At 40.4% G+C, this 26,392-nt stretch overlaps 1 protein-coding gene across 1 annotated transcript in view; it reads right to left on the minus strand.

Annotated features, from left to right (window-relative positions):
* The window catches only part of exoc4 (exocyst complex component 4), a 114,842-nt gene that overhangs the window by 37,327 nt on the left and 51,123 nt on the right, over nucleotides 1–26,392 (minus strand). Inside the window, exons 12-13 of the mRNA XM_028570930.1 lie at nucleotides 5,785–5,887; nucleotides 4,674–4,790 (exon numbers count right to left, since the gene is read on the minus strand). Coding sequence (XP_028426731.1) covers nucleotides 4,674–4,790; nucleotides 5,785–5,887 — 220 coding nt within the window. The remainder of the gene's footprint in view (nucleotides 1–4,673; nucleotides 4,791–5,784; nucleotides 5,888–26,392) is intronic.

A 26,392-nucleotide genomic window follows, 5' to 3' on the forward strand; every position in this document is an offset into this window, starting at 1 on the left:
AGGCTGAATGATACTGGAAAGAGAGGACTAATGTGTGTGTAATGTAATTATGGCTCTGGTGTGGTCTTGGCTGATGAAGTAAACAAGCAGGACACAAAGAATCCATCCGCAGTAATGGACCCCCTTTACAAACACAAGCGCACCGTACCGGTGCATGCAGGTAGCTCGATATCACTATCTTCTGGACAGAGAAATTAGGTTGCCTATTGTTTTGGTGAGTGTTTGTCTCATTGGGCTTGTGTGAAGCTGCATGTGCACATTGTGTTTAATGCTTGTATGTTAGTGTGTCACAAAGTGAGCGTGTAAAGGGGACATCAGGGGGTTCCACCAAGATTAATGGAGCCAATCTCCAGAGCTATCCAGCAGAGTGACCATACCCTCCCTATCCCACTTTTGTCTTCTATTCTTTTCCCGTTCCCCCCTCTGCCATTTCCCCTCCGATCTAACTCTAATTAAATGAATCAATCAGTGGCAACTGAAAGCTGGACAGATAGCATTGCACTGCTAGATGCTGCGAGCGTATACATTGTTGTGCTATTACTGGATACTGCTGGAGTCTAGCCCATTAAGAAAAACAAGAATAAAATGGGCATAACTATGGTCACAATAGATTAAAGTAAGGAAAAAAAACAAAACAGAAAGAAACATAAAGAAATCAGAGATTCCTGGCTTGGTTGCCTTTCTACTTTCTTAAACACCATTGCTCCTCCAGAGACTTGTCAGCCCAGGCTATGCTATCACACAGACACATGAATCGACATTAACCTTTCCCACTGAACTATATACTGTCTCAGTCAGCCCTTATCTCATGCTCCTAGTGGACAATATATAGCCAGTGTCAGGCTCATAATCATATAATTATATCAAAATGCCGAATTCAACAATGCTGTGGCATAGTGATAGGCAAATAATTGCCCATATCGATATTATTTATTGACCTATGCCCAGACTGCATGGGTATTGCTTATTATGGGCTGTTTAAGCAAACCTAAGGCATAATATTCACCTTGACCCCTGTGCAGTATTTCCACAAAGTCACATTTCTACTGGTGAGATATCACTTATAAAGGGTCAAAGAATTCATATAGAATAAATGTATTTAATAATATGGGTCCACTCCAAAAGTTAATGCTATGGAAATGCATTTATAAATATTCTCTTCATGGTGCAAGAGGGTAGCAAAAATAGACCAGGGTTAAAACTATCGCATAGCATACAGCAGAGGGTCAGAAAATAATATAAACTTTATGTAGCTATACATACATGTAAAAGTTGTGTATCCATGAGTCTTTCTATCTATGTGCACTGGCATATATGCATGTGCGCCATTACATTTCTGCTTGGCTCTAAACTCCTCAGCTCTATTCCAGAACATACAAACCACACATGCTGAACGCTAAAGTCTTCCTCCAATTCGTCGAACTATTGCACACATCAGTAGTGTGTGCTTCAGTGGTTGCAGAGAGCAGATGTGCCTATCAAATGTGTTCCCCTATGGTTTTCCGTATATGGCGCCAGCCAAGGTGTATGAGAGACTGTGTTTAATGTGGTGTGGCAATATTGAGCTCTCTCCCGCTCGTCAACAACGGTAGCTCTGATGCCAGCAGTGTGTGTCTCCGTCTGATAACACCTGGCACAGAAAGTATCATGGCACTTAAAGGGAGCACATACAGTAAATGTGCACACGAACATGCTCACACTCAAAATCCTGCATTGATTTGTGGACGTAAAGACACACAGTCACGCACAACCACATCTGCTCCATTATTGGAAACTCTAGCAACCATTATATAGTACTGTCACTATAATCAAATTATCCATTGCAGTCACAGAGTTGGTAGATTCACCACCTGGCCAGTTAGAATCTCCTTACATAAATGATGTTGTGCAAAACCCCCCGTTTAAAAGCCTACTTTTAGTATACTTTAATTCTCTATGTAGATTTATTTTGAGGTGTCCACACAGAACTCACCATTGTTTAATGTATGAATCACTTAACTGGCTACAGCCTAAATCTAGAAGGCAATTTCACTGGGTTAAGTTCATCTTTACATGTATTTTTTTCAAATGTCCTTCCTACTTAACAGTTTTTGGTTCCATGTAGAGTCCCATATCCACTGACACCGACATATGCAATATCCCTTTTTCTTTGTTCCCCGAATTCTCTAAGAAGTTGGGCGCAGATCATTCAAATATGAAGCTCCCTCCGATTGGAATTATCACCTTGTTTCTCGGAGGTCTATCACCACTTACGGCTGCTTCAGGACATCTTTATGAAAAAGAGTTAGAGTTAGTTTATTTTTGCTGAAGACAAACTGCTTCAATTGTTCTTTATTTTGGTGGAATTGATTTATTATCCGGGTTATTATTGTATCTAATTTCTTTTTTGTATATAAGCTGGGGGTGTGGGTGAAAGAGGGTGAGAGAGCTGTCTGTATCTGTGTAGTTGTAGTTTACGTTTGTTATGTAATGCTGTTCTGTCTGTATGTGTTTTATAATTATGTATTTGGGTTTATAGGACCCCCTCGAAAATTAGATGCTACTTATCAAGGGGCTATCCTTCCAATAAATTCCATTTCAAACTTTAGTTTATACTTTTAGGTTGAAAAGGTGTCAACCCCCGTTATCAAAAGCTCTCATGACAACTAAATGACTAAAAACTACACACTGAGGAAGAGGGATGTCGGTCATAACAGTGACACTGTGGATGAAGGCAATCAAAGAAAACAGTGGGAAGGCTCTCAAATTGGAGACCCAAAACACAACCACACACACAGGTAGCAAAACGGATTTGCATAGATACAAATACACACATGAATAAGTACCGAAAACGCACACAAATGCCATCCTAACACTAGAATGTGAATGGCAGAAGAAGAAGAGCGAAAGGCTCTTTTATTTAGCCCAATTAAAAAAGGCAAAAAGCCCAAACAAAAGGAGTGTTTTATTGCACTCCCCAATATCAGCAGTAAGGCTCATTAGCCACAGCAGCATAATTAGCAAGATGCTGCACTGCTCGTTAAGGAGGGGCCCGGGCCGTAAACAAACCCTGCTGAACTCCAAACGCCCACGGTCTCCCTCTCTGTAATGATCTGCCACCGCTGTTCCCTCCCTGTGAGAGAACCAGGCGCACAGACAGGAAGGCTCTGACAGAAACAAACACACAGCAACACACACACACACAGCAACACACACACACACACACACACCCACACAGGTCCACTACACCAACACCCACAGCACAGACAAACTACCGCTCTGGGTAACTGTCTTTCTTGACAACTGCATGGACAAACACACACACATCACACACAGTCAAGTCAAAAAAATATGTGTGCATGAGAAACGTACATTTTTACAATATTCTAGACAAAGAGAGCCATACTCCTCGGAAATTCTGAATATTTGACAGCTGACATGTAGAAAATCATGCCAACTGTCTGGATCTTAACTTTGGCACGGCTGTAATCTTCAACCTGCCATGAGCCTGAGTTGAATAAGAAAGGCTGCCAAAATAAGCAAGATGAGCCTGTGGTTAAATGTGGTGCAGTCAATGAGGCATTCAATTCAGTTCATTTTTGGGTTCAGTTTATAGAAAGTTGGTGGAGTTTATAGCTAAGTTTAACAGTTTTTATTTGAACTGTTTCTTAAGACAGATTTTTTTAAATGTAATTATGTGCAGCACATTCAATTTTATTCACCTCTGTTGTATTGTGGTGGCAGCACATATTTGAGAGGTGGTTATCTGAAAACATCAGCAAACAAAAAACTAAATCTGCTTTGTATATTGTATACCAGTAGAAGGGAGGAAATAGGTTTTGTATGTAGTTGTATGTCAACTGACCATTTTCAAGGGAAATAATGATTCTCACAGACACATACAGAGCCAAATATATTCTTGCAGCGTGTAGAAAGACATCTCCATGTGTCATGAATAAGCCAAAAACTCTATACTTCTCAGGGTAGGTCAGCTATCATAATCACATACTTGCTTTCTGTAGAAAATGGCCTTGGGACACAGAGAATGTTGGATACAAGTGTGTGTGCGTATGTGAAGTTATATAACCACCAGTTAGCTTCAGCTACAAACTCAAAGACCAAGCACTGTTTTAGCCACAATTATGATTCTGTGAGATTGGTGGCAGGGTGGGCATAGAGCAATGACTCTAATGGTCATAGAGCAAAAAACAGAGAGGGCAAAAGTGTGTTTTTGTGTCTGCCTGCCCCTGAACCAATTGAGAGCACAGAAAACTGCAAGGTAAGTGTTCTCAAGAGAGCCCTCCTCAATTGAACAGAGGTACAAAGGGGAAATGGTGCAGAACAAACAGGCAGTGTGGTTTTAAGCCTCTCTAACTGCTCACATGTGGGTATGCTAAACACTTACAGTATGCTATCATGTGCAGAACTTGTGTCACCAAAAGTCAAAGGTTGTTTACAGTTTGAACTGTCAATTACATTTGTACAATCAATGTACAATCCAAAATAAATATGTGAAGCTTCTGGGGTCCAGTTTTTATTGAGTAGTCTCTTGATTAAACTGGGGTAAATGGTAAATCTGTGATGTTGATTTGAACTGCCTTACTATATATTGTACAGATGTTCATTATAATTAATTTCCCCCATGTAAGTATATATTTGGTGTCTTGAGTTTGTATATGCTGGATGTTCCTCACCTGCAGCAGGGGTCTCTGGACGCCCAGCACCTTCATGGTATCAGCGCTGGCAAGGATCTTCAAGGGGTCAGCTGCCTTGCTCACTGCCTCAATTTCCTTGTTGATCTCTGTACGCACCTAATTGTTCAGTGACAAAGCTTTACATTATATGGGTCATTTTAAATAGAATAAAGCTAGAGTAATGAAGAACCTTAACTTTTGTGTTTAAAAAAATCTGCAAGTATTTTGTTATTTTTCTACGTGTTTGATTTGACATTGAAGATGACGTTCCCATCAGTGTAAACAAATGTCACTGTAATTCAAAGCAGTTTTTAATATTTCATAGAAAAACAATGCTCGGCTCCAGATGGCCTTCTGGGTAGCCACTTAATGGTTGACATTTCTTGATAAACCCTTGATGCATTATGTAGCATTTACATTTATTTGACTAAAGCAGCTTTAAAACCAAACCAACAACACATGAAAAGATGCAGAGGTGTTTTATGTTATGCAGGAATCTCTTTTTATGTTTCTATGAACCAGCACACAGGAAGCGAACCACCAGCTTGGGAATTAAAGTGTAGGTGGGTTTAAGTATTATAAGGATTAAGTAGTACAACGACCCCCCAGCACTAAGCCATTGTGTTATCTAGTTTTATCAGTTTTGAGAAGGCCAACTGACTTTCAAGAGCCCCACAATTGCATTAGAGGATTTGTTATTTTTTTTTTTAAGATTTTTTTTTGGGTGCTTTTCCCTTTATTCGATAGTGACAGTGGATAGACAGGAAAGGGGGGAGAGAAAGAGAGGGGATGACACGCAGCAAAGGCCTCAGCCTACATGGGGCGCACGCTCTTACTGGGTGAGCTAGAGGTCGCCCCTAGAGGATTTCTTTTTATATCTTATATAGTACGAAAGGTGCCAGCTATTAAGTAACAAGAACAGACTGTGACTTTCAATAACTGACTACACAACTATGTTTTTAACATAAAGTGAGTACCAGTCTGTTATTTAGTGTTACCAGTGTTTTTATTATGAAAAATGTTATTTCCGCTGTTCATCTTAAGCATTGCTTTAAATGCCCACATGCTCTGTCAGAAAGTATACAAGGCATCAATTTGTCTTGTCACTAACCTGGTTGAGGAAGAGGTCATTGATGTAGTAAGTGAGGAAGGCTCGGAGCTGGCACTGCTTGGCCTGACCTGGCCCCATGTTCATCTCTATCTCCTGAATGAACCTACACAATCAAGACAAAGAAACATTTCGAACAGCTAGAATACCATAACACCACCTGTGAGCGGAGGCTAATTCAAACACCAAAATGTTTGAAATGTTATCACAGGAGCAATGAGACACAGGCTTGTGACCAGCAACACAGTAACCTTGCATCAATGGGTCCAACAGCGCAGTGAAGGGTAAGATCTGTCGTGGGAACTCACTTTTGGAAAGCTTTGGATGACTCTCAAGGTGCTTTTAAACAAGGTAGTTAAAGTAAAAGTGCTCCAGTGGAGCTGCTCGTTACCATTAGTGCAAGACTTTAGTTAAACTAACTCTCAGATGGGAGTGTGTGCAACAGTCATGAAAGCGTCCAGTTTATCTGTAAAGTAAAAAGTAAACTATACAGTAGAATAACTGCGAAAACCAGAGCTATTTGCAATGTTAATGATACAAAACGATCAGATCATCAGTATGGCTGCTCTCTGAATTCCCCCAGAGAACTGGTGTCCGGTTGGTCAGATAGGGTCAGACAGTAATGTATGGGTTGGTAGAGGCACATGCACACCTCGTTTGTCAGAGAATCATTGGTCACTGGCCTCATCTCACACACACCACAGGGCAAACCATGCAAGACCGAGTGCCTTCTCAAGCGCTCAGCACATATAAATGCACAAATAAATCAAATTCCTCACAACAAATTCTTTGACCCACAAGACCTATAATATATATGACCTAAACTTATAGAAGAGAAAGACGGAGAGAGAGAGTACAAAGACAAGGAAAAATGTTATTTGAGAAAATAATGAAAAACTGAGGACAGAAACTGAAAATACTACAGGAGTGAAACTACAAAGATGAGTCCAGATTGTGATTTAGTTGGACATAGCCATTCATAACAAGCAGGAGGAAGACTCCATTGCTTGGAAACAGTGTGTGTGCTATTGTGCAGTGGGAGTCCGAACCAGGAGGCTGCAGCATTGCAGACAACCAGGGACACACACAGTATATGCAGGAAGTATAGATCAGCGGAGGTGGATGATTGATTAGCGAAAGTTAAGCTGTATGTGCACATACAAACACATGCATGCAGAGGGGCAAAGGTAAAAACACATGCAGACAAACGCACAAGGAGCACAAGCTGTAAGATAACACTACTCAGCATCTGTACTCAATTAGTCAGCAAGAGCTGAGGCCAGTGTGTGTGTGTGTGTGTGTGTGTGTATTTGTTGGTATGTGCATCACTGTACGTCAGAGTGAGCAAGAGAAACAGAGTGAGCGAGGAACCTAAACCTATTCTAAATCCTTCATTGATTCCCATTGAAACTCCACCACCAACAGAAAGTTAAGTAGATAAACTCTTCTGTGGCCTCATTAAAACCGTCAACCTTGCGAAACAATGGGGGCCAGATATACAGCCTCCATGTATAAATATGTAGAGTGCGCAACTTAAAATGCTCCTCCTTTACAAAAAAAATACAATTTCTGCTGACAACTTCATTTACAAAAATTGATCTTAAGGACAAACGTTGCCAGTTTAAATATGCTTTGTGTTGTTCTGAGATCCATCTCGTGCTGTCATTATTGTCATTATTGTCATTGTTTCAATACAAGAGTCAAGATGATGGATCTTCAAGTTAGCGTGTGAGCACAGATGGATTTTTGTAGGCAGGGGCGATAACATTTGAGTGATGTAGCAGAGACGAGGCAGTAAAACGGCTTTGTCTATCCAGACGGAGCAGGCCCCTTCCCGAGGATACTGAACCCCTGGGTGTTTAGCCAAGGTAAGTGGGCTAAAAGCACTGTTGGGGCCAGCAATTGTCAGCAAAACCCAAGAGCACATGTCAGCAAATTTACATTTTAAAAGTATCGGTTTGGTGAGCAAGATGACACACATTAAACAGAATTTATTTTTCTTTTTTCTTTTTTTTTGGGAGAGGATTCCGAAAACTTATTTTGAGTCGTAGGGCTGGTTAAAATGCACATGGGTAAATAACACGGGGCAAAGCACAGCGGAGCTTAAAGATTTCCAAATGGATCCTAAAAGAACATCTCTCCCAGCTCGTTATCATTATAACCACAGCTTCCAAATGTCTGCCTCGCTGATGGCGTGACATAATGCATCGAGAATAACAGCTTCTGGTGAAGATGACGGTGGAGATAATAAATGTTAAAACACACACACACACACACACACACATGTCTTAACTCCAAATGAATCACAAACCACCAAAGGCTGTACAAAGCCATTTGCAGAAACTCGTACTCTGAGACGAACCTCTTACACAAAAACATGGTGAGGCAGTCTGACCTCTCAGGAAGAATGGCAGCCAGCCTCATTTGATCTCTCAAGGCTACAGTTGAGCTCGATTTTAGATTGGTCTAAATTGGCATATTCACCAGTTATCATGAGCTACTGCACTACTACTTGTCTGGCAGCAGTTCCCTCTATATTAGCAGCGGAAAAAAAAATTCTGAAGTCTCTCTACATTAAATAGTCAATACTACATCAAGGCCAATTTAATAGTAAACAAATACACAAATGGCAGGCCTTCAGTTACTTCAAAAAAATAGTACTCATTCAAAGAATGCTTTCAATCCTTTCAAAAACTCAAAAATTCAGTAAGGGTGTTCGCTTCTGCTTATGAGGCTGTTATAATTAGACCCAATTGACAATGTCATTTTCATTGCCAGGTGATAACAAAACACACCAGTCACCCATATGGCAGCTGTACGCAGCAGAGGTGTCGGCCAAGTCGCAAAGGAGACGCAGTGGAAGCGCTGCAGAGACACAGCAGCGCTACACAGTGTGGTCACGCCCCTGTGTGTGAAATCTTAATAACCTTAAATAATCTGCTTATCTACTACCCTCTCACACATTCACACAATTTCCAACTGGCCTAAAAATACTGTTGCAGACATTTGCACACAGACTTGCATGCAGCAAAGGTTGTGATAGTAGGCGTCAATTACAAGAAGGTAATTAGAATTAGATCATTAAAAAGGACAAGACCAAGTGCTAATTGATTTACTGATTACAATAATGAGTGTTGCTGATCATAGTAACAATAAAAATCATAAATAATGTGCTTCTGATCAAACTATTTGCTCAATGACACTAAAGCAGAGCAGATTCTTGACAATATGGAGCTTTTGTCTAAGCCTGCTAGCAAAGGGACAAATCTGCCCTAACTGAACCATATGTTTTTAGAACTTATCACATATTTTTAAATGCAGCAACTAGGATGTGTAATTAGAGCTAAAACAATTAGTTGATTACCTGATAAGTTGATTGACAGAACAATAATTTGGAAAATATATTGATAATAGATTTATCTTTTAAAGGGGTTTCTTCGAACAAAAAATGGTACAATCACATTTATGAAAACCTGGTCACAAAATGACAGACTCCTCATACTGGTGGTTAGGCATTCTGTGTTTTCTGGGTGCTGTTGCTAAGGTTAGGTTTTAGAAAATCAGATGATTATTTCTTAATCTTAAGGAAACAACTGCATTGACCAGGCAGACACAAAACATGGAATGAATCAATGTGTTCATCTAGAAGACTACAGACTGGCTTTACCTTCACTTGTCCATCCACTCTCTACTGTTCTCACAGGTGTCAAGAACTCATCACACACACACTCTCAAAGACATGCAAATACACAAGCACATAAATACATACACACTCAGATTGATTTTTTTTTTTTTTATTCAGAGGGAGTTCGCCATAGCATCGCTGTGTCTTCTCTGGATCCAACAAGGCTGCACCAGTAGCACTCCAAACCCAGTTTCTTAGCAGCAACTGCTGATGATTGCACTTGACAGCATGTAATTATCTGTCATTAGGAAACAGATGTCAGAGCCTAAGGTCTGGAGCTGAATAATTCTAGATGCCATGCCCTTTGTCCCAGTATGTACGTCGAGAAATAACATTCCTGAATGGCATAATGCATTTATAGGGATTTGGCTAATGAGTGGACCCACTGCATCCTCGTGGCTCTCTGATTATTCAGAGAAAGCAACGGTTTGAATTTTTAAGATAGCTAAAACAAATTAGAATAGACAGGGACAAATATGTTCTATAGCAGCAGTTCTGAATTCATTTCCCGCTGGAAACTAAAGCTGAGGTAACAAATGCTTCTTTAAATGGAAAGGGTTGGGATCCCACCATCCATCTCTATCTGCAGCAGCGGTGTAATGATGCCGAAAGAGAAATGGGATAAAGACAAAGATTTAAGAAAGACAGCAGAATAAGAGTGTGCTAAGATCGATTAGAGACTCAGCATTTTTAAATCCCCCAGAATTCCCCCCAGGCACGGACCTATCAGCTATGGTGAATTCTGATTTCGCTGCCCAGAGAGGAAGGCTTGTTCTGTAAAGACCTGTCACACATCAAGGACAGGACACGCTGCCAACTGAGAGAGGTGGATGGAGAGAGGGAGGGCAGGCATGTGTGTGCCTACCTGTGTCTGCGGCACATACTCAATCAGTCTGTCTTTGTCACACACACACACACGCACGCACACGCACACACACACACACGTCAATACATCAATACATCACATCCATTGACACTTGAAAGCACTTACCTATATGCAATTATTCTCACTCACAGTACTAGCAGTCACTTCAGGAAGATTTCAAAGTCATAAAAGGATTTTAATGGATGGAGACACTTTATGAGTTTTATGACACAACCAACATTAGCTTTCATTCCAACAGATCAGACAATAAATGCTAGAATGCCAGTTTTAAATTGTCATCCAACTGCTCATTCAATATTAATTCTCTGAGAATATGACACACTCCTATACACACTACTCACATATTTCTACAGTGGTCTTAAATTAATTAAGTCACACAGTAGGAATATAAACTATATAATGTAGAGGTTTCAAAGCACATAGCTGTAGCACTGCATTAAAGAATAAGTAAACTGTACAGATGGATGAGGGGAAAAAAAAATCACATTCTATATGGCTGTTGGCATGATTGACCCAGAATTCCTTTTTATCCACAAGATGTATTGCTTAAGAAAAAATGTGTGTACACTTCTCAGTTAAATGTTCCAAGACCCCCAGCAATTACCACCACCACCACTGGATGGCACTGTGTCAGCTTTCTCCACCAGCTCAGGCTGCATGACCAGTTGACTGAAGTCTATTTTGTTTTTATCACAAATGGTGTTGAGGAAGAATTTAGATTCCAGTTGGTGTGCACCATCTAAAGCCTGCAGATGACAGGATTGTTGTACTGGTGTGTGTGTGTGTGTGTGTGTGTGTGTGTAATTTTTTAATGTGACAATACTGTGTTTGATTAAGTGTACCAGCGTTTGTGCCTGGTGAAATGCATATGGTCTTCCCACACACCGCCCACGCCTCTGCCAGACTCCCTGCTGTTTGTATCCCGCTCTTGCCCCTGATGCTGTATCACATACGCTGAAGGCTTTCGGTGTATTTGCACATGTGTGAGTGTGAGTGTGAGCGTGTGTGTTTGTGCGTGTGTGGTGGGGCATGAATGAGCGTGGGTCTGTTTAGGAGAACAAAAGAGAGAAAGGTACAAAGATGCATTATGTAAATTATGTGCGTGTCCACATGCTTACAGCAGCAGGGATAAATGGGCTTCATAATCAGGACCTTTCCTGGGAGAGTGAGGCGAATAGAATCTAAAACAGAGGTCCATCCTCCTGTAACTCAGCATAGACTCTGTAGAGACCACATTGGAAGACATACAGACTTAAACTTGACCGCCATGCATTAAGACAAACAAATATCAGCAGTTCACAACTGAATGAAAAACATATACGTAGGTTTAGATAATTCTTGAAAGGCTTTTAACGTAAAGGTCCCCAATTAGATTTAGCGTCTCTACAGAGTTCCATTTGCAAAAACTTTGTGTGAGATAACCCTTATAATAGTGTTCTAGTAGGATTTGACAGGATACAAGACAGGTTTCTCCCGAAGACAGGTATACAAGCATGAACAGAATCAAATTTGTGATCTAGACAACCAAAAGTTTTATCTCTATCGTCTGTCTTGAAATATCAGCAAGCTACTCCTAAAATTGTTAGAGGATTATGTGGCTCCTCTTTAGGGACACCTGAAAAACACTGTGAAAACTGCCTTAATATACATTTTCTCTTGAAATCTGGGCATCCAGAATTGTATCAAGCTTACCCTCAGTGAGAAACTTACATTTTATTTAAGCAGATGATAAGTGAACACAGCATTGATCAGTGGTCACGTGAGTTTATTTACCAATAGCAAGTTTGTAGCCTTGATTGTTGAAATAAAATCTGTGCAGCGAGATATTACCAAGGACATTAAGTCTCTCCCCTGGAGTGTGTCCCCTGGATGCTTCGATGTTCTTTCAGATTTTAATGTGTCAGAGACTCCGGACGCGTATCTAGCAACATCACTTCATTTGTATATTTGCAACGGATGAGTGTGATGATGTGTGTGCGTAATTGTGCATCCACACCTGTATTGCTTGCATACACATTTACAGTACGTCAGTGCACCTATTTCTGTGTGTGTGTGTGTTGGCCTGTCGCAGTGTGGCGCAGACCAATTAAAACGGGGGAGATTGATGACCAGGGGCTCTTAGTAGCAGCAGCAGCAGTAGCAGTAGCAGACAGCTGCTTCCTGCAGACAACAGGAAATGAGATGGCCTTGTTTAGCTGACGCTGCCAACGCCGACACCACAGAGCCTCAAAGACAAATCACCACCGTACCGCTGCTAGTGGCCTACTCCTCCATCTTCCCACAGCGTGCTCTCCACCCTCCATCTCTTTATCTCGCTCTAATTCTATCCAAGACTATCTCCCTTATTAGTCTTCTCTTCAAGAGTAATGTAGTCGAGGTATATTCAGTGGATATAGCACAGGAAGTACAGATGCTACCTCTATTATTTGATCCTAACCTGCCACATAAAGCCTTTAGCCGTAACTTGTTTGGTGTTTATTATAGATTTTTCTCTGACAATTTGGGAGCATTTAGCATATTTGAGTCAACTTAAGCCCAGAAGTAATGTACAGTAAACTAATGAGATTAATCACGTGGTCAGCTCTGCAGCAATGCATTATTATTAAATTCCAGTTTACTTGCCTTGCTCAATGATAACAGCATGCTGGTGCATTATGGTCTGCTGCTAAATCATGTTTTAATTATTAGATTCACGGTTGTGTGTAATGAAGGTCTATCCAGCAGTGCAAAAATTCTCCACTCCACTTAAACTTGGTTTCAAAGACACACACCTTCAGTGGCGCGTTGCCTAAGGCAAGGAAATCAGAGCAGCAGGGGTGCAAACCTGTCCGCTGCTGGTTCATTCTCATTCACAACAGCTTTCAAATTTTCAGTGGACCAGATCTTTTTATTTCTAAAGGTTTGTCACTGAAGTATGAATTTTATATAATGGGCTGTCTCCGCTGTCAACTGAATGGTAAATACTGAGATTTCTGGAATAAAGATGGACTCACAGCTTTACTAATGAGTCTGTAATGGGCAGTAAAGATCAGTTATTATGACACAAAGGAATACATTAGAAGCATCAAATAGTGTGAACAATTACATGGAGGTCCTAATTTGTCTTAATGTTATATGCTGTTAAATTTTGAATTTTAGATCATCTGCTGGTATTCATTATTAGTACAAAAAAAGATAGAGCCATCCAACTACTAAAAGTCGCAATATTGCAACCTCAAGCATCAAGCAGTTGTATAAAGGCTTGTTATTGCCATTTATAATAAAGTTTTGTGTAAACCTCCCCTGTGGAACATAGAGCAGATTTACCATTCACTTTTAATAACAACTAACTGTTGCAATTTGTTCCGTTTTCTTCTTTTACTATCCTGTTAATGGACCAGGGCTGTGGGAGTTTCAACTCTCTCACATGCTACATTGAGCCATTAAGACCACAGAGTGGCAGAGATGCCTCAATGTCACAATGGGAGGCTACCAGGACTGAATTACGGCTTTTGTGCGCACTGTACAATGTCAAACAATACAGACAGAGAGGCAGGTGATGGCACAATTTATGGCTGGTCCCACGGTGTGTATGTGCGTGGGCGCATGGACCCTTAAAACGCCTATTTTCTTAATGACAGGCACCAATTGCTTTGTACACACACACACACACACACACACACACACACACACACACACACACACACACACACACACACACACACACACACACACACACACACACACACACACACACACACACACACACACACACACACACACACACACAATTCTCTAGTCAGATAGGCAGGTGCAGACAAATACTGTATCTGGTCTGATTGTACTCTGCTCAATGCTTAAGTATTAAAGTGTTTATCTCCTCCTTAGAAAACAAGTCTGATTAATAAGCTGAACATTAAGTGGCCTCCCACAGGTGAAATTTACAGAAACTGGGGAACGGGGACTGCTTTATTAAAGTAAGAAAGGAAAAACAATAGAGTAGAATACAAGAAGCAACACTTATAAAGTGACTATTCAGTACTTTTTTCTAATTTAAACAGTATCTACAGCTTATTCTAGGGTGCCTTTACTTTGGCAGTTTAGTCTAGTACAAATGACGGGTTTGACTAAAGAAACAATCGCCAAGTCCACATGAATAAGGCTGGTGCAAATATCAAACTCTGGTTTGGGCTCTATAACAAAAAACTGTGTGAAAACTGCCTGAACATACCTTTTCTCTTTAAGTCTGGGCATCAAGAAGTGTATCAAGGTGACGCACTGTGAGAAACCTACAGTTTATACCGAATGTGTTAACGTGGCATTTCCCTCTGCGAGTTATTTCTCAGTTTCAGCAAAAGCTGAAAGACTTTGGGTCAAAGGATAGAAACAGAGGGAGGCTTTAGGCCTAATTAAAGGTAGTATCTACACTATGATTTAGCAGCCTTAACACAGAGCCAGAGAGAAAGGAAACAAAAACAAAAAATACATTTGTCAGTACAAATCTCATACAATTTTTTTTTATCATTGTTCAGATTTTCTGCCTTAGGAACAGTCTTCACATAAGTCTAAACTTTAGTTAATTAGTTGTATGAGTAGGATGAGAACCAATAAAGCAAGTGTTAGGTCCAGCTATTCTGACCTTGGTAAACAGTGACACACCCACACACAATATGTTCTTTTCTAATCAGAGCTGAGGGTGATGATATAGTTTCTTTGAGCCACCGAAGGACACTCATGGTTCAGTGAATGACTCAGCAAGACTGAAATGGCAACTATCCCTGGGGGAGCTAAGTGCAAAGGCACTTTTCAATTTGCCTGAAAACTACTGAGAAAAACACTCAACCTGCACACAACACACAAAGGGCTGGCAGCAAAGATGGACATGAGGAGTCTATTTTGGCCCAAAGGGGAAAGTGAATGGAAAGTTACCCTGAAGAACGCAGGCAAGTCGAGGTCAAAAGGATTTTTGTGAGGAAACGGCAATGGTTTCAATATTTTCTCAAAGATGCAATGGCCACAGGTGAAACCCGACTGCTATTCTGCTGAGTTATATATATATAAAACACAATTTTGTGCTAACAATAAAAACTAGCCTTATCGTACATTCCCATTCAGGTATGTGTGTGTAATGCATTTTCTTCATACCGCCAAGAAAATACATACAGCACAGTATGCTAGCACTGCATAGTATCATAGACGTCTAAAGGTTGATGCGTTCTTTCAAACAGGTTGCTAGGTGAGCCGTTTCACATCACATTCTCCTTGGATTAAAAAGAACACTTTATATTTATCACCTCTTTTCCCTTTTCTCTCCCGTGCTGTCATCTCTGGTCTCTTATCCACTGTAACGCTTCAGACTCTTCCCTCTCCGTCAGCTTTCTCTCTCACCCTTTCCCCTAATTCCCCTATCTGCCCGTGGCACCGTTTCAGTACATCTCTCTCTCTCTCTCTCTCTCTCTCTCTCTCTTTCTCATTTCATTTAGACCTTTATGTTAGCGTAGGACTTTCCATCCTGTGGCGTCCAGGTAGTAAATTGAAATGGTTCTGGGGGCTCCATTGAAGCCTGATTGAATTTAAAAAGAGAAAGTGCCATAAAGAGAACTAGTGGTGAGAGGTCTGTAATACACTGAAGGGCTCCCCAAGCTATGACAGTGTTGACAGGGAGAGGAGGAGAGGAGGAGAGGGGGGGCACGGAAGGTGAAGATGTGTGGAAAGAAGAGAGGTTAAAAAAAAAAAAAAAAAAAAAATGGATGGAAGGCGTATGGACAAAGCCACAGAGTGGCAGGAAGTAAAAAATTATTAAAATGAAGGAAGGAAAGGAGAAAAAAGCGAGAGCAAGATGATTGAAGAAGGAAGGAAGGAAAGAAAGAAAGAGAGAGGAGGTGATTGAAATTGTGTAAAACTCGTCATTGGCATGAAAACCAGCCAACATTACCTATCACGCAGAAGCAGACAGACAAAAACCCTCACATGCGTACACCCTTGATAGTGACAGTTCACAGAAATGCCTCAATCACGGTTTGCATGGCCTGGAGGGAGCGAGGTGACAGGTCTCATATTGGAGACGGCCCAACAAAATGCAATTCCAGGAAGTCAGCTCTAGGGTGGTGTGTCTGTCATACCTACAGCTCTGATAATACTCCCACACATCACATTCAACTGCTGAAATAGCTACCTCTCAGCATATAGGGCAAAGAAAAGATAAAATGAACGTGGAGTCACACAGTACGCACAAGTATCTGCACACGCATACAGACAGACATACATATCACATGCAAGCCTTTCTACATTACTGCCAGGGGAAATATGATGCTAGGGGTTAAATTATTCATTGATCCTTTCATAGCTTGTCCAAGCCGGCTTGTTGTTGTGTGTGTCATGTCTTGGTCCCTGTGTGTGTGTGTGTGTGTGTGTGTGTGTGTGTGTGTGTGTGTGTGTGTGTGTGTGTGTGTGTGTGTGTGTGTGTGTGTGTGTGTGTGTCCACTTGAAAGGGCTCTCAGGGGAGAGAGACAACCTTGAGCAGGCACTGACCTTTAACTTTGTGTGTTTCACTTGAAAAAGTGACAGGTGTGTGTGGGCGATGGGTTTTCATGTACATGGCCATATGGGTAAATAGAGAATCCATCTATAAAATATTTTAGGTATCAGAATGACTAAAGGGAGGTCAGGGGAAGAGAAAGGTTAGAGTAAAGAGGAGAGGAGACCTGCGATCCAAACAAATTCCCTGATGGATACATTTCTCAGAAACATTGTGTGATTTGCGGTTCACATCAGATTACAGTGAGGGTTTGAATTAATTAACAAGACAATGAACTCTAGTTGATATAAACGAGCATTGAAATGTCAGTAGAGAATGGTATTTATTTAATTACACAATTGACTGATAAAAGGATAGATTGTAGGCAACTGTCCAAACAGAATATCACAGAAATTGGCTTGGACTACGTTTCATTTTAAAAGCATTAGTGCGGATGTTGCAACCGTCTATGATGGAAGTGGCAGCTCGCTGATCAAGATCTGATAGGAGATGCAGTGCATGTGCTTGCACTCTGCATGTATTATTATTATTATTATTATTATTATTATTATTATTATTATTATTATTATTATTATTATATTGTGATGTTTTACGTGATTAACTTAGTTTGTAGAATTTCACGTCTTTGTTGGCACAGGTTTACAACTTTATTAAGAGTATACATTACCTATCTGTTCTATGTTGGACTTTAAGTAACCATAGTAAACCATATATATAAATAAAATACAGTAGTATATCTGAGTGTTCTCCGAGAATACAGTCATCAACTCAGCCTGCTACCTTGTTAGTATGAAATATTAAAAATAGCAATTTGTTACAACTGATTAGCATATGTTGCTTCTCCACATACCACAGAGGAACATGTGCATCTACTGTAGTGATTGTAACATGACACCAGGTAGAGCGCAAGGCGCACAATCACCACATGGCTCTTCAAAAAAAGCACGTCATTGTGCATGTATGGCTTCCTCTTCATCAGTTCCCATAAAACGCTTTTCTGTGGCTTTCAGTCTACAGCTCATACAGTATGAGAACTGTCAAGAGTTTATGTTGGCTAAGCTAAACATATTGCTTTATTTAGGCTGCACAGATTGAGAGAGAAAGAAACCTTTTATCTGGCCAAAACATGTTGCTGGAATATATGTCAGTACTTTAGATTACACATTTAATACTGATATATCAAAAGATGCAGGTGGTTTACTTCATACAAAAATACATAGCTTTTTAATAAAGCACGGTTTTACATTTGCTGAGGCTTTAAACCAGAAGCCTCTTTCTCCGTAGGTCAGTTGCTTTAAAAATGTACACCAGAATGTGCATGTGGAGAGCTGTATCTCCATCCATTATTAAACTGATAGATGTTATCTGAAGTTTCAGAAAATTACAGGAATAATATATCTTTCTGTTTTTCTTACAGGGAGACCGAGGCTAGCAGTAAATGAGCCAGTGCAGAAAGAGGGACAGCGGAATAAAGATGGGAGTCAGAGGAACAAGGAGAGATGAAGACAAGAAAAGAGGATTAGGCATGAGGAGTCATAATAATCAGTACACAGCCTACAGCGATAGACGGACTAGAGCGACCGAGAGATAAAAACAGGGAAATAAATTGAGATAGAGAGAGTGATGTCTGCAACCAGTGCTTAACAACAGCTGTGGCAAAGTTTTGTGAGAGATTATGAGATGACCTGCAATGAACATTTGCACACAACTGTTTATTCCAATCTGAAGAAAAGGGTTAGTTTATGGACTGACAGTGACACTTTCTGGTAAAACTGAAAATGCACTTTTGTTAAACAACTTTGAAATACTGTAGGCATACTGTATATACCTATATATTGGTAAATTAGAGAAACTAAATAATCAAATGGGTAACAGAGCAGAAACAATTAGGCAATTAATCGATTAGTTAGTAAACAAAAAAACTATTGGCAACTATTTTGATTATCATATTAATCGTTTGGGTCATTTTGTAAGCAAAATAAACAAAAAATATGGTTCCAGCTTTCCTTGTCTTATGTGATAATGAACTGACTATCTTTGGTTTTTGAAGTATTAGGACAAATCAAGCAATTTTATTACATCGTGGTTCAGGAGATTTTAGTGGTGGTTTTCACTATTTTCATTACATTTTGTAGACCAAACCATGAGAAAGTAATCTACAGATTAATCAATGATAGATATAATTCACATAAGGGATGAGCTGGTTAGAGTTCCGACTTCAGCTTTCGTATATTCTATAACAATGTATCTATAGCACTATGTAACTTCCAAAGATCACTGGAAAAACAACAATCTGAGAAAGTAATGAATTCCCCCACCTTGCTTATTCATACTCCCAAGTCTGAATTAGGCAGGTGCTAGGGTTATCTCGTCTTTCTTAAATCAACTAGACCCAACAGACTTTCTCTTTATAAAAAAAATAAAATAAAATGTATTCAGTCTTTTTCACTCTGCTATCTTTCAATGCAAGGAAGGCTTTGCCAGCCTACGTCCTGGAATGCTCTCATTATATTGGTGCAGTTGCCAAGGGAGCTGGTGTGATATTCAATACTTCTGTTTCCCATCCCTCCAATCTCATTTACACTTGACACTTGACATTTGCATAATGGCCCCGCTCCATCTCCTATCTACTGAAATACAGGGTGGAGGTGGTGTGGTTATATATGTGTGTGTGTGTGTGTGTGTGTGTGTGTGTGTGTGTGTGTGTGTGTGTGTGCCCGCTAACCTGATGCTAACGCTTGTTTGGCTGTGCTGAGTACATATGCCTATCTAGACTCTGTGTGTATGTGCGTGCGCGTGTGCGTGTGTGTCGCAGGCAGGGGTTAAATGACTTCCGTCTTAATCTAGCTCATTAAGCCTGCGGAGAGCTCGGAGTGCACCACATTGGCTGATTTGGGACAATTTGCGGAAATGCTGGCAGGAACACATAAATGTGCATGCTATTCATGGATGCCGTGACCCTAATCAGTCAGAGACAGATATTAGGGTATCAGGAAAATTAAAGGCGAACATGAGTTTTTGTCTCTTTTTTTTTTTATAAAGTAAGCAATGTGAGATACTGGTGGAGTGCTATGAAAATTGCACTCTGTCAGAGCACTGGAGTCTTGCACCAAACTGCTCTGTTTATTCATCACAGGTTCCTTGCAGAAATCTATCAATGCACCACAACGTTGAAGAGTGCACCAAGAACTTGGTGCTCTCCTGATCAGGAGAGAGCTGCAGCAGAATATTCTCATGTCAACAATTTAGTAAATAAAACTGACTGAACTTTTTAGCAAGTCAGCCTTAAGTCAGCAACCTGTTTGTATTCATTTTAACAGGCTTGCTATACACATTGCTTTATCAAATGGATGAAAATAATGTGTAGCTTTTACCCTGGACAGAGCTGTTTCTTCCTATAGGCAGATGCATGGGGCCTCCGCAGCCATTAGGGGGCCCCCAAGCTGCAAGTTCAGCCCGTTCAGGCTCAATATATTTAGGGAGAAATCTAATTACCTGTATTTATTTGTAGCCACTAGCAAGTAGCCTTTTTTGATCTACTTTTTTTTAAATATACCTGTTTGAATGTTTCGAATCTAGCCTGTTTTCCTCCTCAAGTGTAACAGATTGATGCATCTCCATGGATTATCTTAAAGGTTTGAATTCCCTCCCCCCCCATTATCATAGTTTGACAAAATAGGGGCCCCCAAATAGGAAATCTTGCATGGGGACCGCCAACAGCTAGAAACAGCCCTAACCCTGGACCTCTGACTTTGTCCATATTACAAGTAGAAAGTAAACTGTCTACACTGGCTGTGTAATGACTCGCATTTCACTTGCACTGTATGCTCGTAAACGTGACCCAAAGCATATTTTTACTCGTCAAGTATATTTTGTTCTGTTTTAGACGCATTACTGCTGTGATTATCTGTTGGGCTCTGTGCGCTGCCAAAAAAGGGGTGACCTAGTACAACTCAATACAGTGCCGGAACACATCCTGTGTAGACACAGACGGAGCACTTATTACGTGCTGCTTACGCATGGTGTCCAAATGTACAAATGACATTTAGAGGCTTGTATGTGCATTGATGACAACATGACAATGATTGATAGTATATACTATGTATACAAGGTGTTAACACTGAAAGTTAAATTACTCTTTAAGCATCGGTTTAACATGTTCACATGTGACAAGCTGTGATATATTACAGCTCCATTTATGGCAGAGTGCCTCTCAGTGTATAAACCTCACCATGTTACAGGAGATCAGGGGCCACATTAAGTTAGACTAACTGACAAAGGCGAAACATGAAGTCACTGGACACATTTGTCATTTTGGGGTATTCAGTCAGACTTTAACTCCTTCAACGGGCCTACACGTCTCATTAGAGAGAAGTAGTGTAATATCATGTGCAGACACAAACAGTGAGTGGAATGGTAAATGTCTAGCACAGAACTTCACTCCTGAATAAAACTATTCGTCTCTGCATACCTCTGCACACATTATACAAAGAATCTTTCTTATAATATACCAATTGGTCACAAATGCTGTGCCTCGAATATTTATCATCTCACACACACACACACACACACACACACACACACACACACACACACACACACACACACACACACACACACACACACACACACACACACACACACACACACACACACACACACACACACGAGAAATAACATAATCCTCCCCCACATCCCTTCTAGCCAGAAAGGTAGTGCGCTAGAGCAGAGTGAAACGTCGTACTTAGCAAATTGCATTTGAAACCAGGGGGGAATAAATACTACAGATAAAGACTGCTCTAATGTGCTCAAATCCATTAGAAATCTCATATTCACACATTGCCAAAATCATATTACAAGACGCCCCTAATGTCATTTCACAGGGTTTTTCCACCAGCATTTGCTGCCAGGGTGAGACTAACATCAAACATAATGGATTTTCGCCTTTCCCCTTCTCTCCCCACCTCCCTTCTGTTGTTCATTCGCCTCATAGAGTCCGTTCTGTCATATTCTGGTTGAAATTCCCTTCCAGTCGTCATTGTTGTGAGTGTGAACTCTATTTTGGGTAGATGTAACGAATAACAGTCTTAAAGAAGAGACCACTCACAGACACAGGGGGCTGTGGTGAACGTGTTGCACTCATCAACCCTGGAGGAAAGCTCGGCCGTTCAGTGTCGTTACACTTTACTGCAAAAGTGTTTCATTCCCTTGACTTTCCATGCTTCACTTACTTCACTTAAAAACAGGAGAGCAAATGGGGCAATGAGGAAATAGCATGTGCTGGTTTGAATGGCCTTTAAAGTAAAGTCAAGTGAAGTGATCGACGTCTACATCGATTTTCCTTCTTCTGAGGAAAGCGTGAAAGTCTTGGAGAGGAAAAGGATAATTGTCCCACAGATAAACAGTACATTAACATTAATAACCTTAACCTCTAAATAACTTATGCAAAGGGAGGAGAGGAGAGGACAGACTTGATATACAGACTCAATCAGTCTGCCAGTTCGGCTTTTCCACTGGTTGCACACTCAATGGGCACACCATGACTCCAGAATGACTGGTCGGGGATCAAACCATCACTGATAGGGGAGGAAGGACGAAAGGGGCAAAATATCCAGCTCTTTTAAAAATGTATGTTGAGTGCTAATCAGAGTTTTGGTTTCCTCTTCAACTTAAAGTTTGGCATGATTTATTTTGGACACAGGGGAGACATATTTGGTTACCATTATATCGAGTTAGATAGTTAGAAACCCTATCTGAAAGAAATCTCTACTAAGCTAGACTCAAACTGTTCTTTGGGAAAATAAATAGAAAATAAACAACAAAAAACTGTATCCATTAAAACTACAGGACGATGATTTACCCGCAATGTACAAATCAACGACAAGAGCAGCAATTAAACTCTTTGTCCAACGAACTGGTTTACTTTGCTTCTATTCAAAGAGTACAACAGGAGTCAAAAATGGCCATTACGTGGATACCCTAACAACAAATGAAACCAAGCAAATTAATTAGAAAGGGAAAGTGACAACATGCAAAACACAATTCATAAGCTTAGTTTAGACCTTTATTTCACCCACACATACAAACAGAAATGACTAATATTCTCCACAACACTGTCTCTTAGAAATGCCTAGAGTCCGTTAAGCCAATATTGGATTAGATGCTGCATTAAGTTGAGACCATCCATCTTTGAGAAGAATTAACTATCCAGAAAGATGGACTAACTTACGTTATCACCAATTAGGAGATCACAAGCAATCCTTTCAGAGGGAGTTGGAGAGTTTTAATGAGGTGTAATGACTTGTTGATTGGTTGGTGGAGTTTGTTTAGAGAGGTACACAAGGCAGATGTGCTAGAAGGAGTTTAAAAAACAAACTCTCCCTTCACTCACTCCATCACCTGCCTACCTCTGGTACCCACTGTCTATTATGCTATACAATAACAGACGTGTGTGGGTGCATATGTTTGCATCTGTGTAGTTGTATTACTGAGGCAAGTTTTGTGTGCACATGTTTACTTATCTAGAGCTGCCCTCCACAATCAACCAACCCCCCCAGTCCAGTTCACACATACACCCCTGCACCCATACACACAAACATCTGTACAGGCTACTTCAGAAGCCTAGGCCCAGACAGGGTGAGCAGATCAATCAATTACATCTCTGCTCCAGCAATCAAACAAGGTTATTATCTGGCAGCAGCTCACCGACCTGGAAAGGCCTGGCCAATCAAAGGCTGCTATGATGTGGGGGCTCGCGCTCGCTCATGTGACAGTAACACAGAATGACAGCTCTTGTTGTCATGGGATGGAAGGATGGAAAGAGGAAAGACTGAGGCTGGACTGAAAGAAGAAACAGAAGGAAGTGGTGTGTGGGTGTGGGTGTGTGTGTGTGAGACAGGAACAAGAGAATATCTGTAAATTGCCCATCTCTGGCACTCTGTCTTTACCTTGACGTAACTCTCAGAAGGACAGGAGATGATAAGAATGCAGTTCTTTATTATACAGTATGTAATTTCTTTTCAGGATATCACTTTTTAGAAGGTCGTTATAACTCTTGTTTTGCTGTTTTTGTTTGGCTTTCCATCCCTGAAAAATTACAGAAAAAAGGACACAAACAGAAGATAGAGGGAAGTAGCAGAAAGCAACACATGGTAAAAACATCTCTTCATTGTGGATCAGTAATTCTCTTCTTGGCAGCAGCTCCCTCTGGCATTTATTCAATAAGCATTCAGGGCATTCTGTTCTCCCACTTCTGTCCTTTCATAGCAACAGGTCTGAAGAACCATATTAGGGTTAATTAAATTACCGTACACTCAAAAATGGGGACTTTCATTTCATTAAATTATTGTTGGTAACACAATACATTAAGACACACACACACACACACACAAATCTCTCAGAGACCACAATCTAATCTCTTTGAAAAGTAGCCAATCAGAGACAATCAGGCACTGCGGGGGACAGCATCGACGGAGATGGCATGACTGTGTGAACATCTGCGTGATTATGACCTGGTCATCTGGACAAACTGCAAAGACATAGGCATTGTGTGTGCTTGTATGTGTTTTATGTGTATCTAAGGCACGTATAAATGTTTGTCTTTTTTTCTGCCTCTAATCTGACCAGGCAACAATTCCCAATATGCGCTATTTTCCCCCCACAAAGACCTAAAACCTCGGGGACCTTCAAAGCCGACTTCATAAGAAGTCTACTGCTGAGCGTTCAAACAAACTAGACCCCCTTAAGCTCCAACTGACGACTGTCTGCTTCACAAGTCTGTCGGACAGGTTGCCCTGGGAACCGAGTCTGATTCTATTATGGGATGGATAAACACAATCAAAGAGTTTATCCACCTTCTATAGCCAGAGAAAAGACCCCTGCAAAGATGGATCTAATCTCCTGTACAATATATGTGTGTGTGTGTGTGTGTGTGTGTGTGTGTGTGTGTGTGTGTGTGTGTTAGGTTGTGTGTCATGCCCAAAGTGTGTATGTCTGTCTCTGTGCATGATTGTGCTTGTAAGACATGAGGAGATTGAAAACTCTGCACCTTTCTAGAAAGGTGCAGAAGTTGCAATTTTGGAAAGCGATAAAACCAGCAGTATTATTTACAACACGTGTGTGTGTGTGTGTGTGTGTGTGTGTGTGTGTGTGTGTGTGTGTGTGTGTGTGTGTGTGTTGTCCTATGAGGAGGACATCAGAGAGATAAAAGGAATAAAGATACAGCAGTGCGGCAGCTAGTGACAGGCAGGAGCACCTGACAGATTCATAGCAAACTGGCATTGTGTTTTGCAGACATCGAGCAGCTTTACTTCTCCATACACTTTCTTTTACTTTCCATCGGTCTCCTGCTGCTCTCCTTCCATGTGTATTTTTGTTTCTTGCTCTTGGTCGTCATTTTATTTTGCTCAGGTTTAGTAACACAAATTGCTGCATTATTTACGATTTAGTAGGAGTGAGCAGCTATCCCTCTCAGGCAACTACGTACCTATTACTAAAAACATGAACCATGATCCAATGCAAAAACAACAGATACATTTTTAACAATGCATTCTGATTCAAAGCTGATCAATATGATTCAATTCTAAGGAGATTCAATTTCAAGATTCAATGTCTCCGTTAGAATAGCAGTAACTAATAAAAAAATAAATAACTAATATTTTACTTATTATTTTAAGTACTATTTATCCCAAGAAGTAATGCCCCCAAAAGGATGTACTGCAATACCAACAATAGTAAAAAGCTAGGTCAAATTAGATACTATTTAAAAGTTTAGAATCGCCTGCCACAAAAGCTTGATTGGGTACAGTGGGATGGCTGAGAGGATTACTCTATATTTTCAAATTGTCATTCATGCTTTTACATTGTAGAAAGTCGTCTTTACAAATAAATGTTAATTTGTATGAAGGGTTTGTTTTGTACACGGAGAACAATACACTTTACGGTACATCCTGACTATTGAAAGGGCAGAAAGATGCCTCTGAGCAGTTTAATAAGAATAAAGGAGTCAGCACTCATTGGTAAAATAAATTGGAAGTTTTGCATCAAAATGTGTGGCGATTTAAATAGGAACAGATTCTTATTTCAGTGTCAAGTGCACAATAATGGCCATAACAAGCTGGAATTAACAGGCGTGTTGAATTAAAAAAGCTATTTTTTAAACTTCAATAGAAATAGAAGGTTAGTCGTGGGTTAGCGCTATTGGAATTGGAGCAGGAACTATCAGCTGAACATACTATGGACTGACAAATCACAGTTTAAACCTATTCAATCTAACCACTGAGTAGAGAGGACCCAAAAAAAAAAAACAGTTACTAAAGTATTAAGAGCCCAATTGCACGGTTGGGGTTCAATAATAATCAAGGGTCACTTATGCTTTTCTGGACTAGAAAACAAATTCTAAATGGAAGTGTATTTGGGGTAAAAATGGTTTCTAACAGTATTCTCCCATCATGCAACACAGTGGGGAAATCGACTAAAAGGAAGTTTTAATCATTTAATTCTTCTTCTTTTGGGGCCGAAACAA

Source organism: Perca flavescens, chromosome 23 (genome assembly GCF_004354835.1).
Source record: "Perca flavescens isolate YP-PL-M2 chromosome 23, PFLA_1.0, whole genome shotgun sequence".
Taxonomy (NCBI): domain Eukaryota; kingdom Metazoa; phylum Chordata; class Actinopteri; order Perciformes; family Percidae; genus Perca; species Perca flavescens.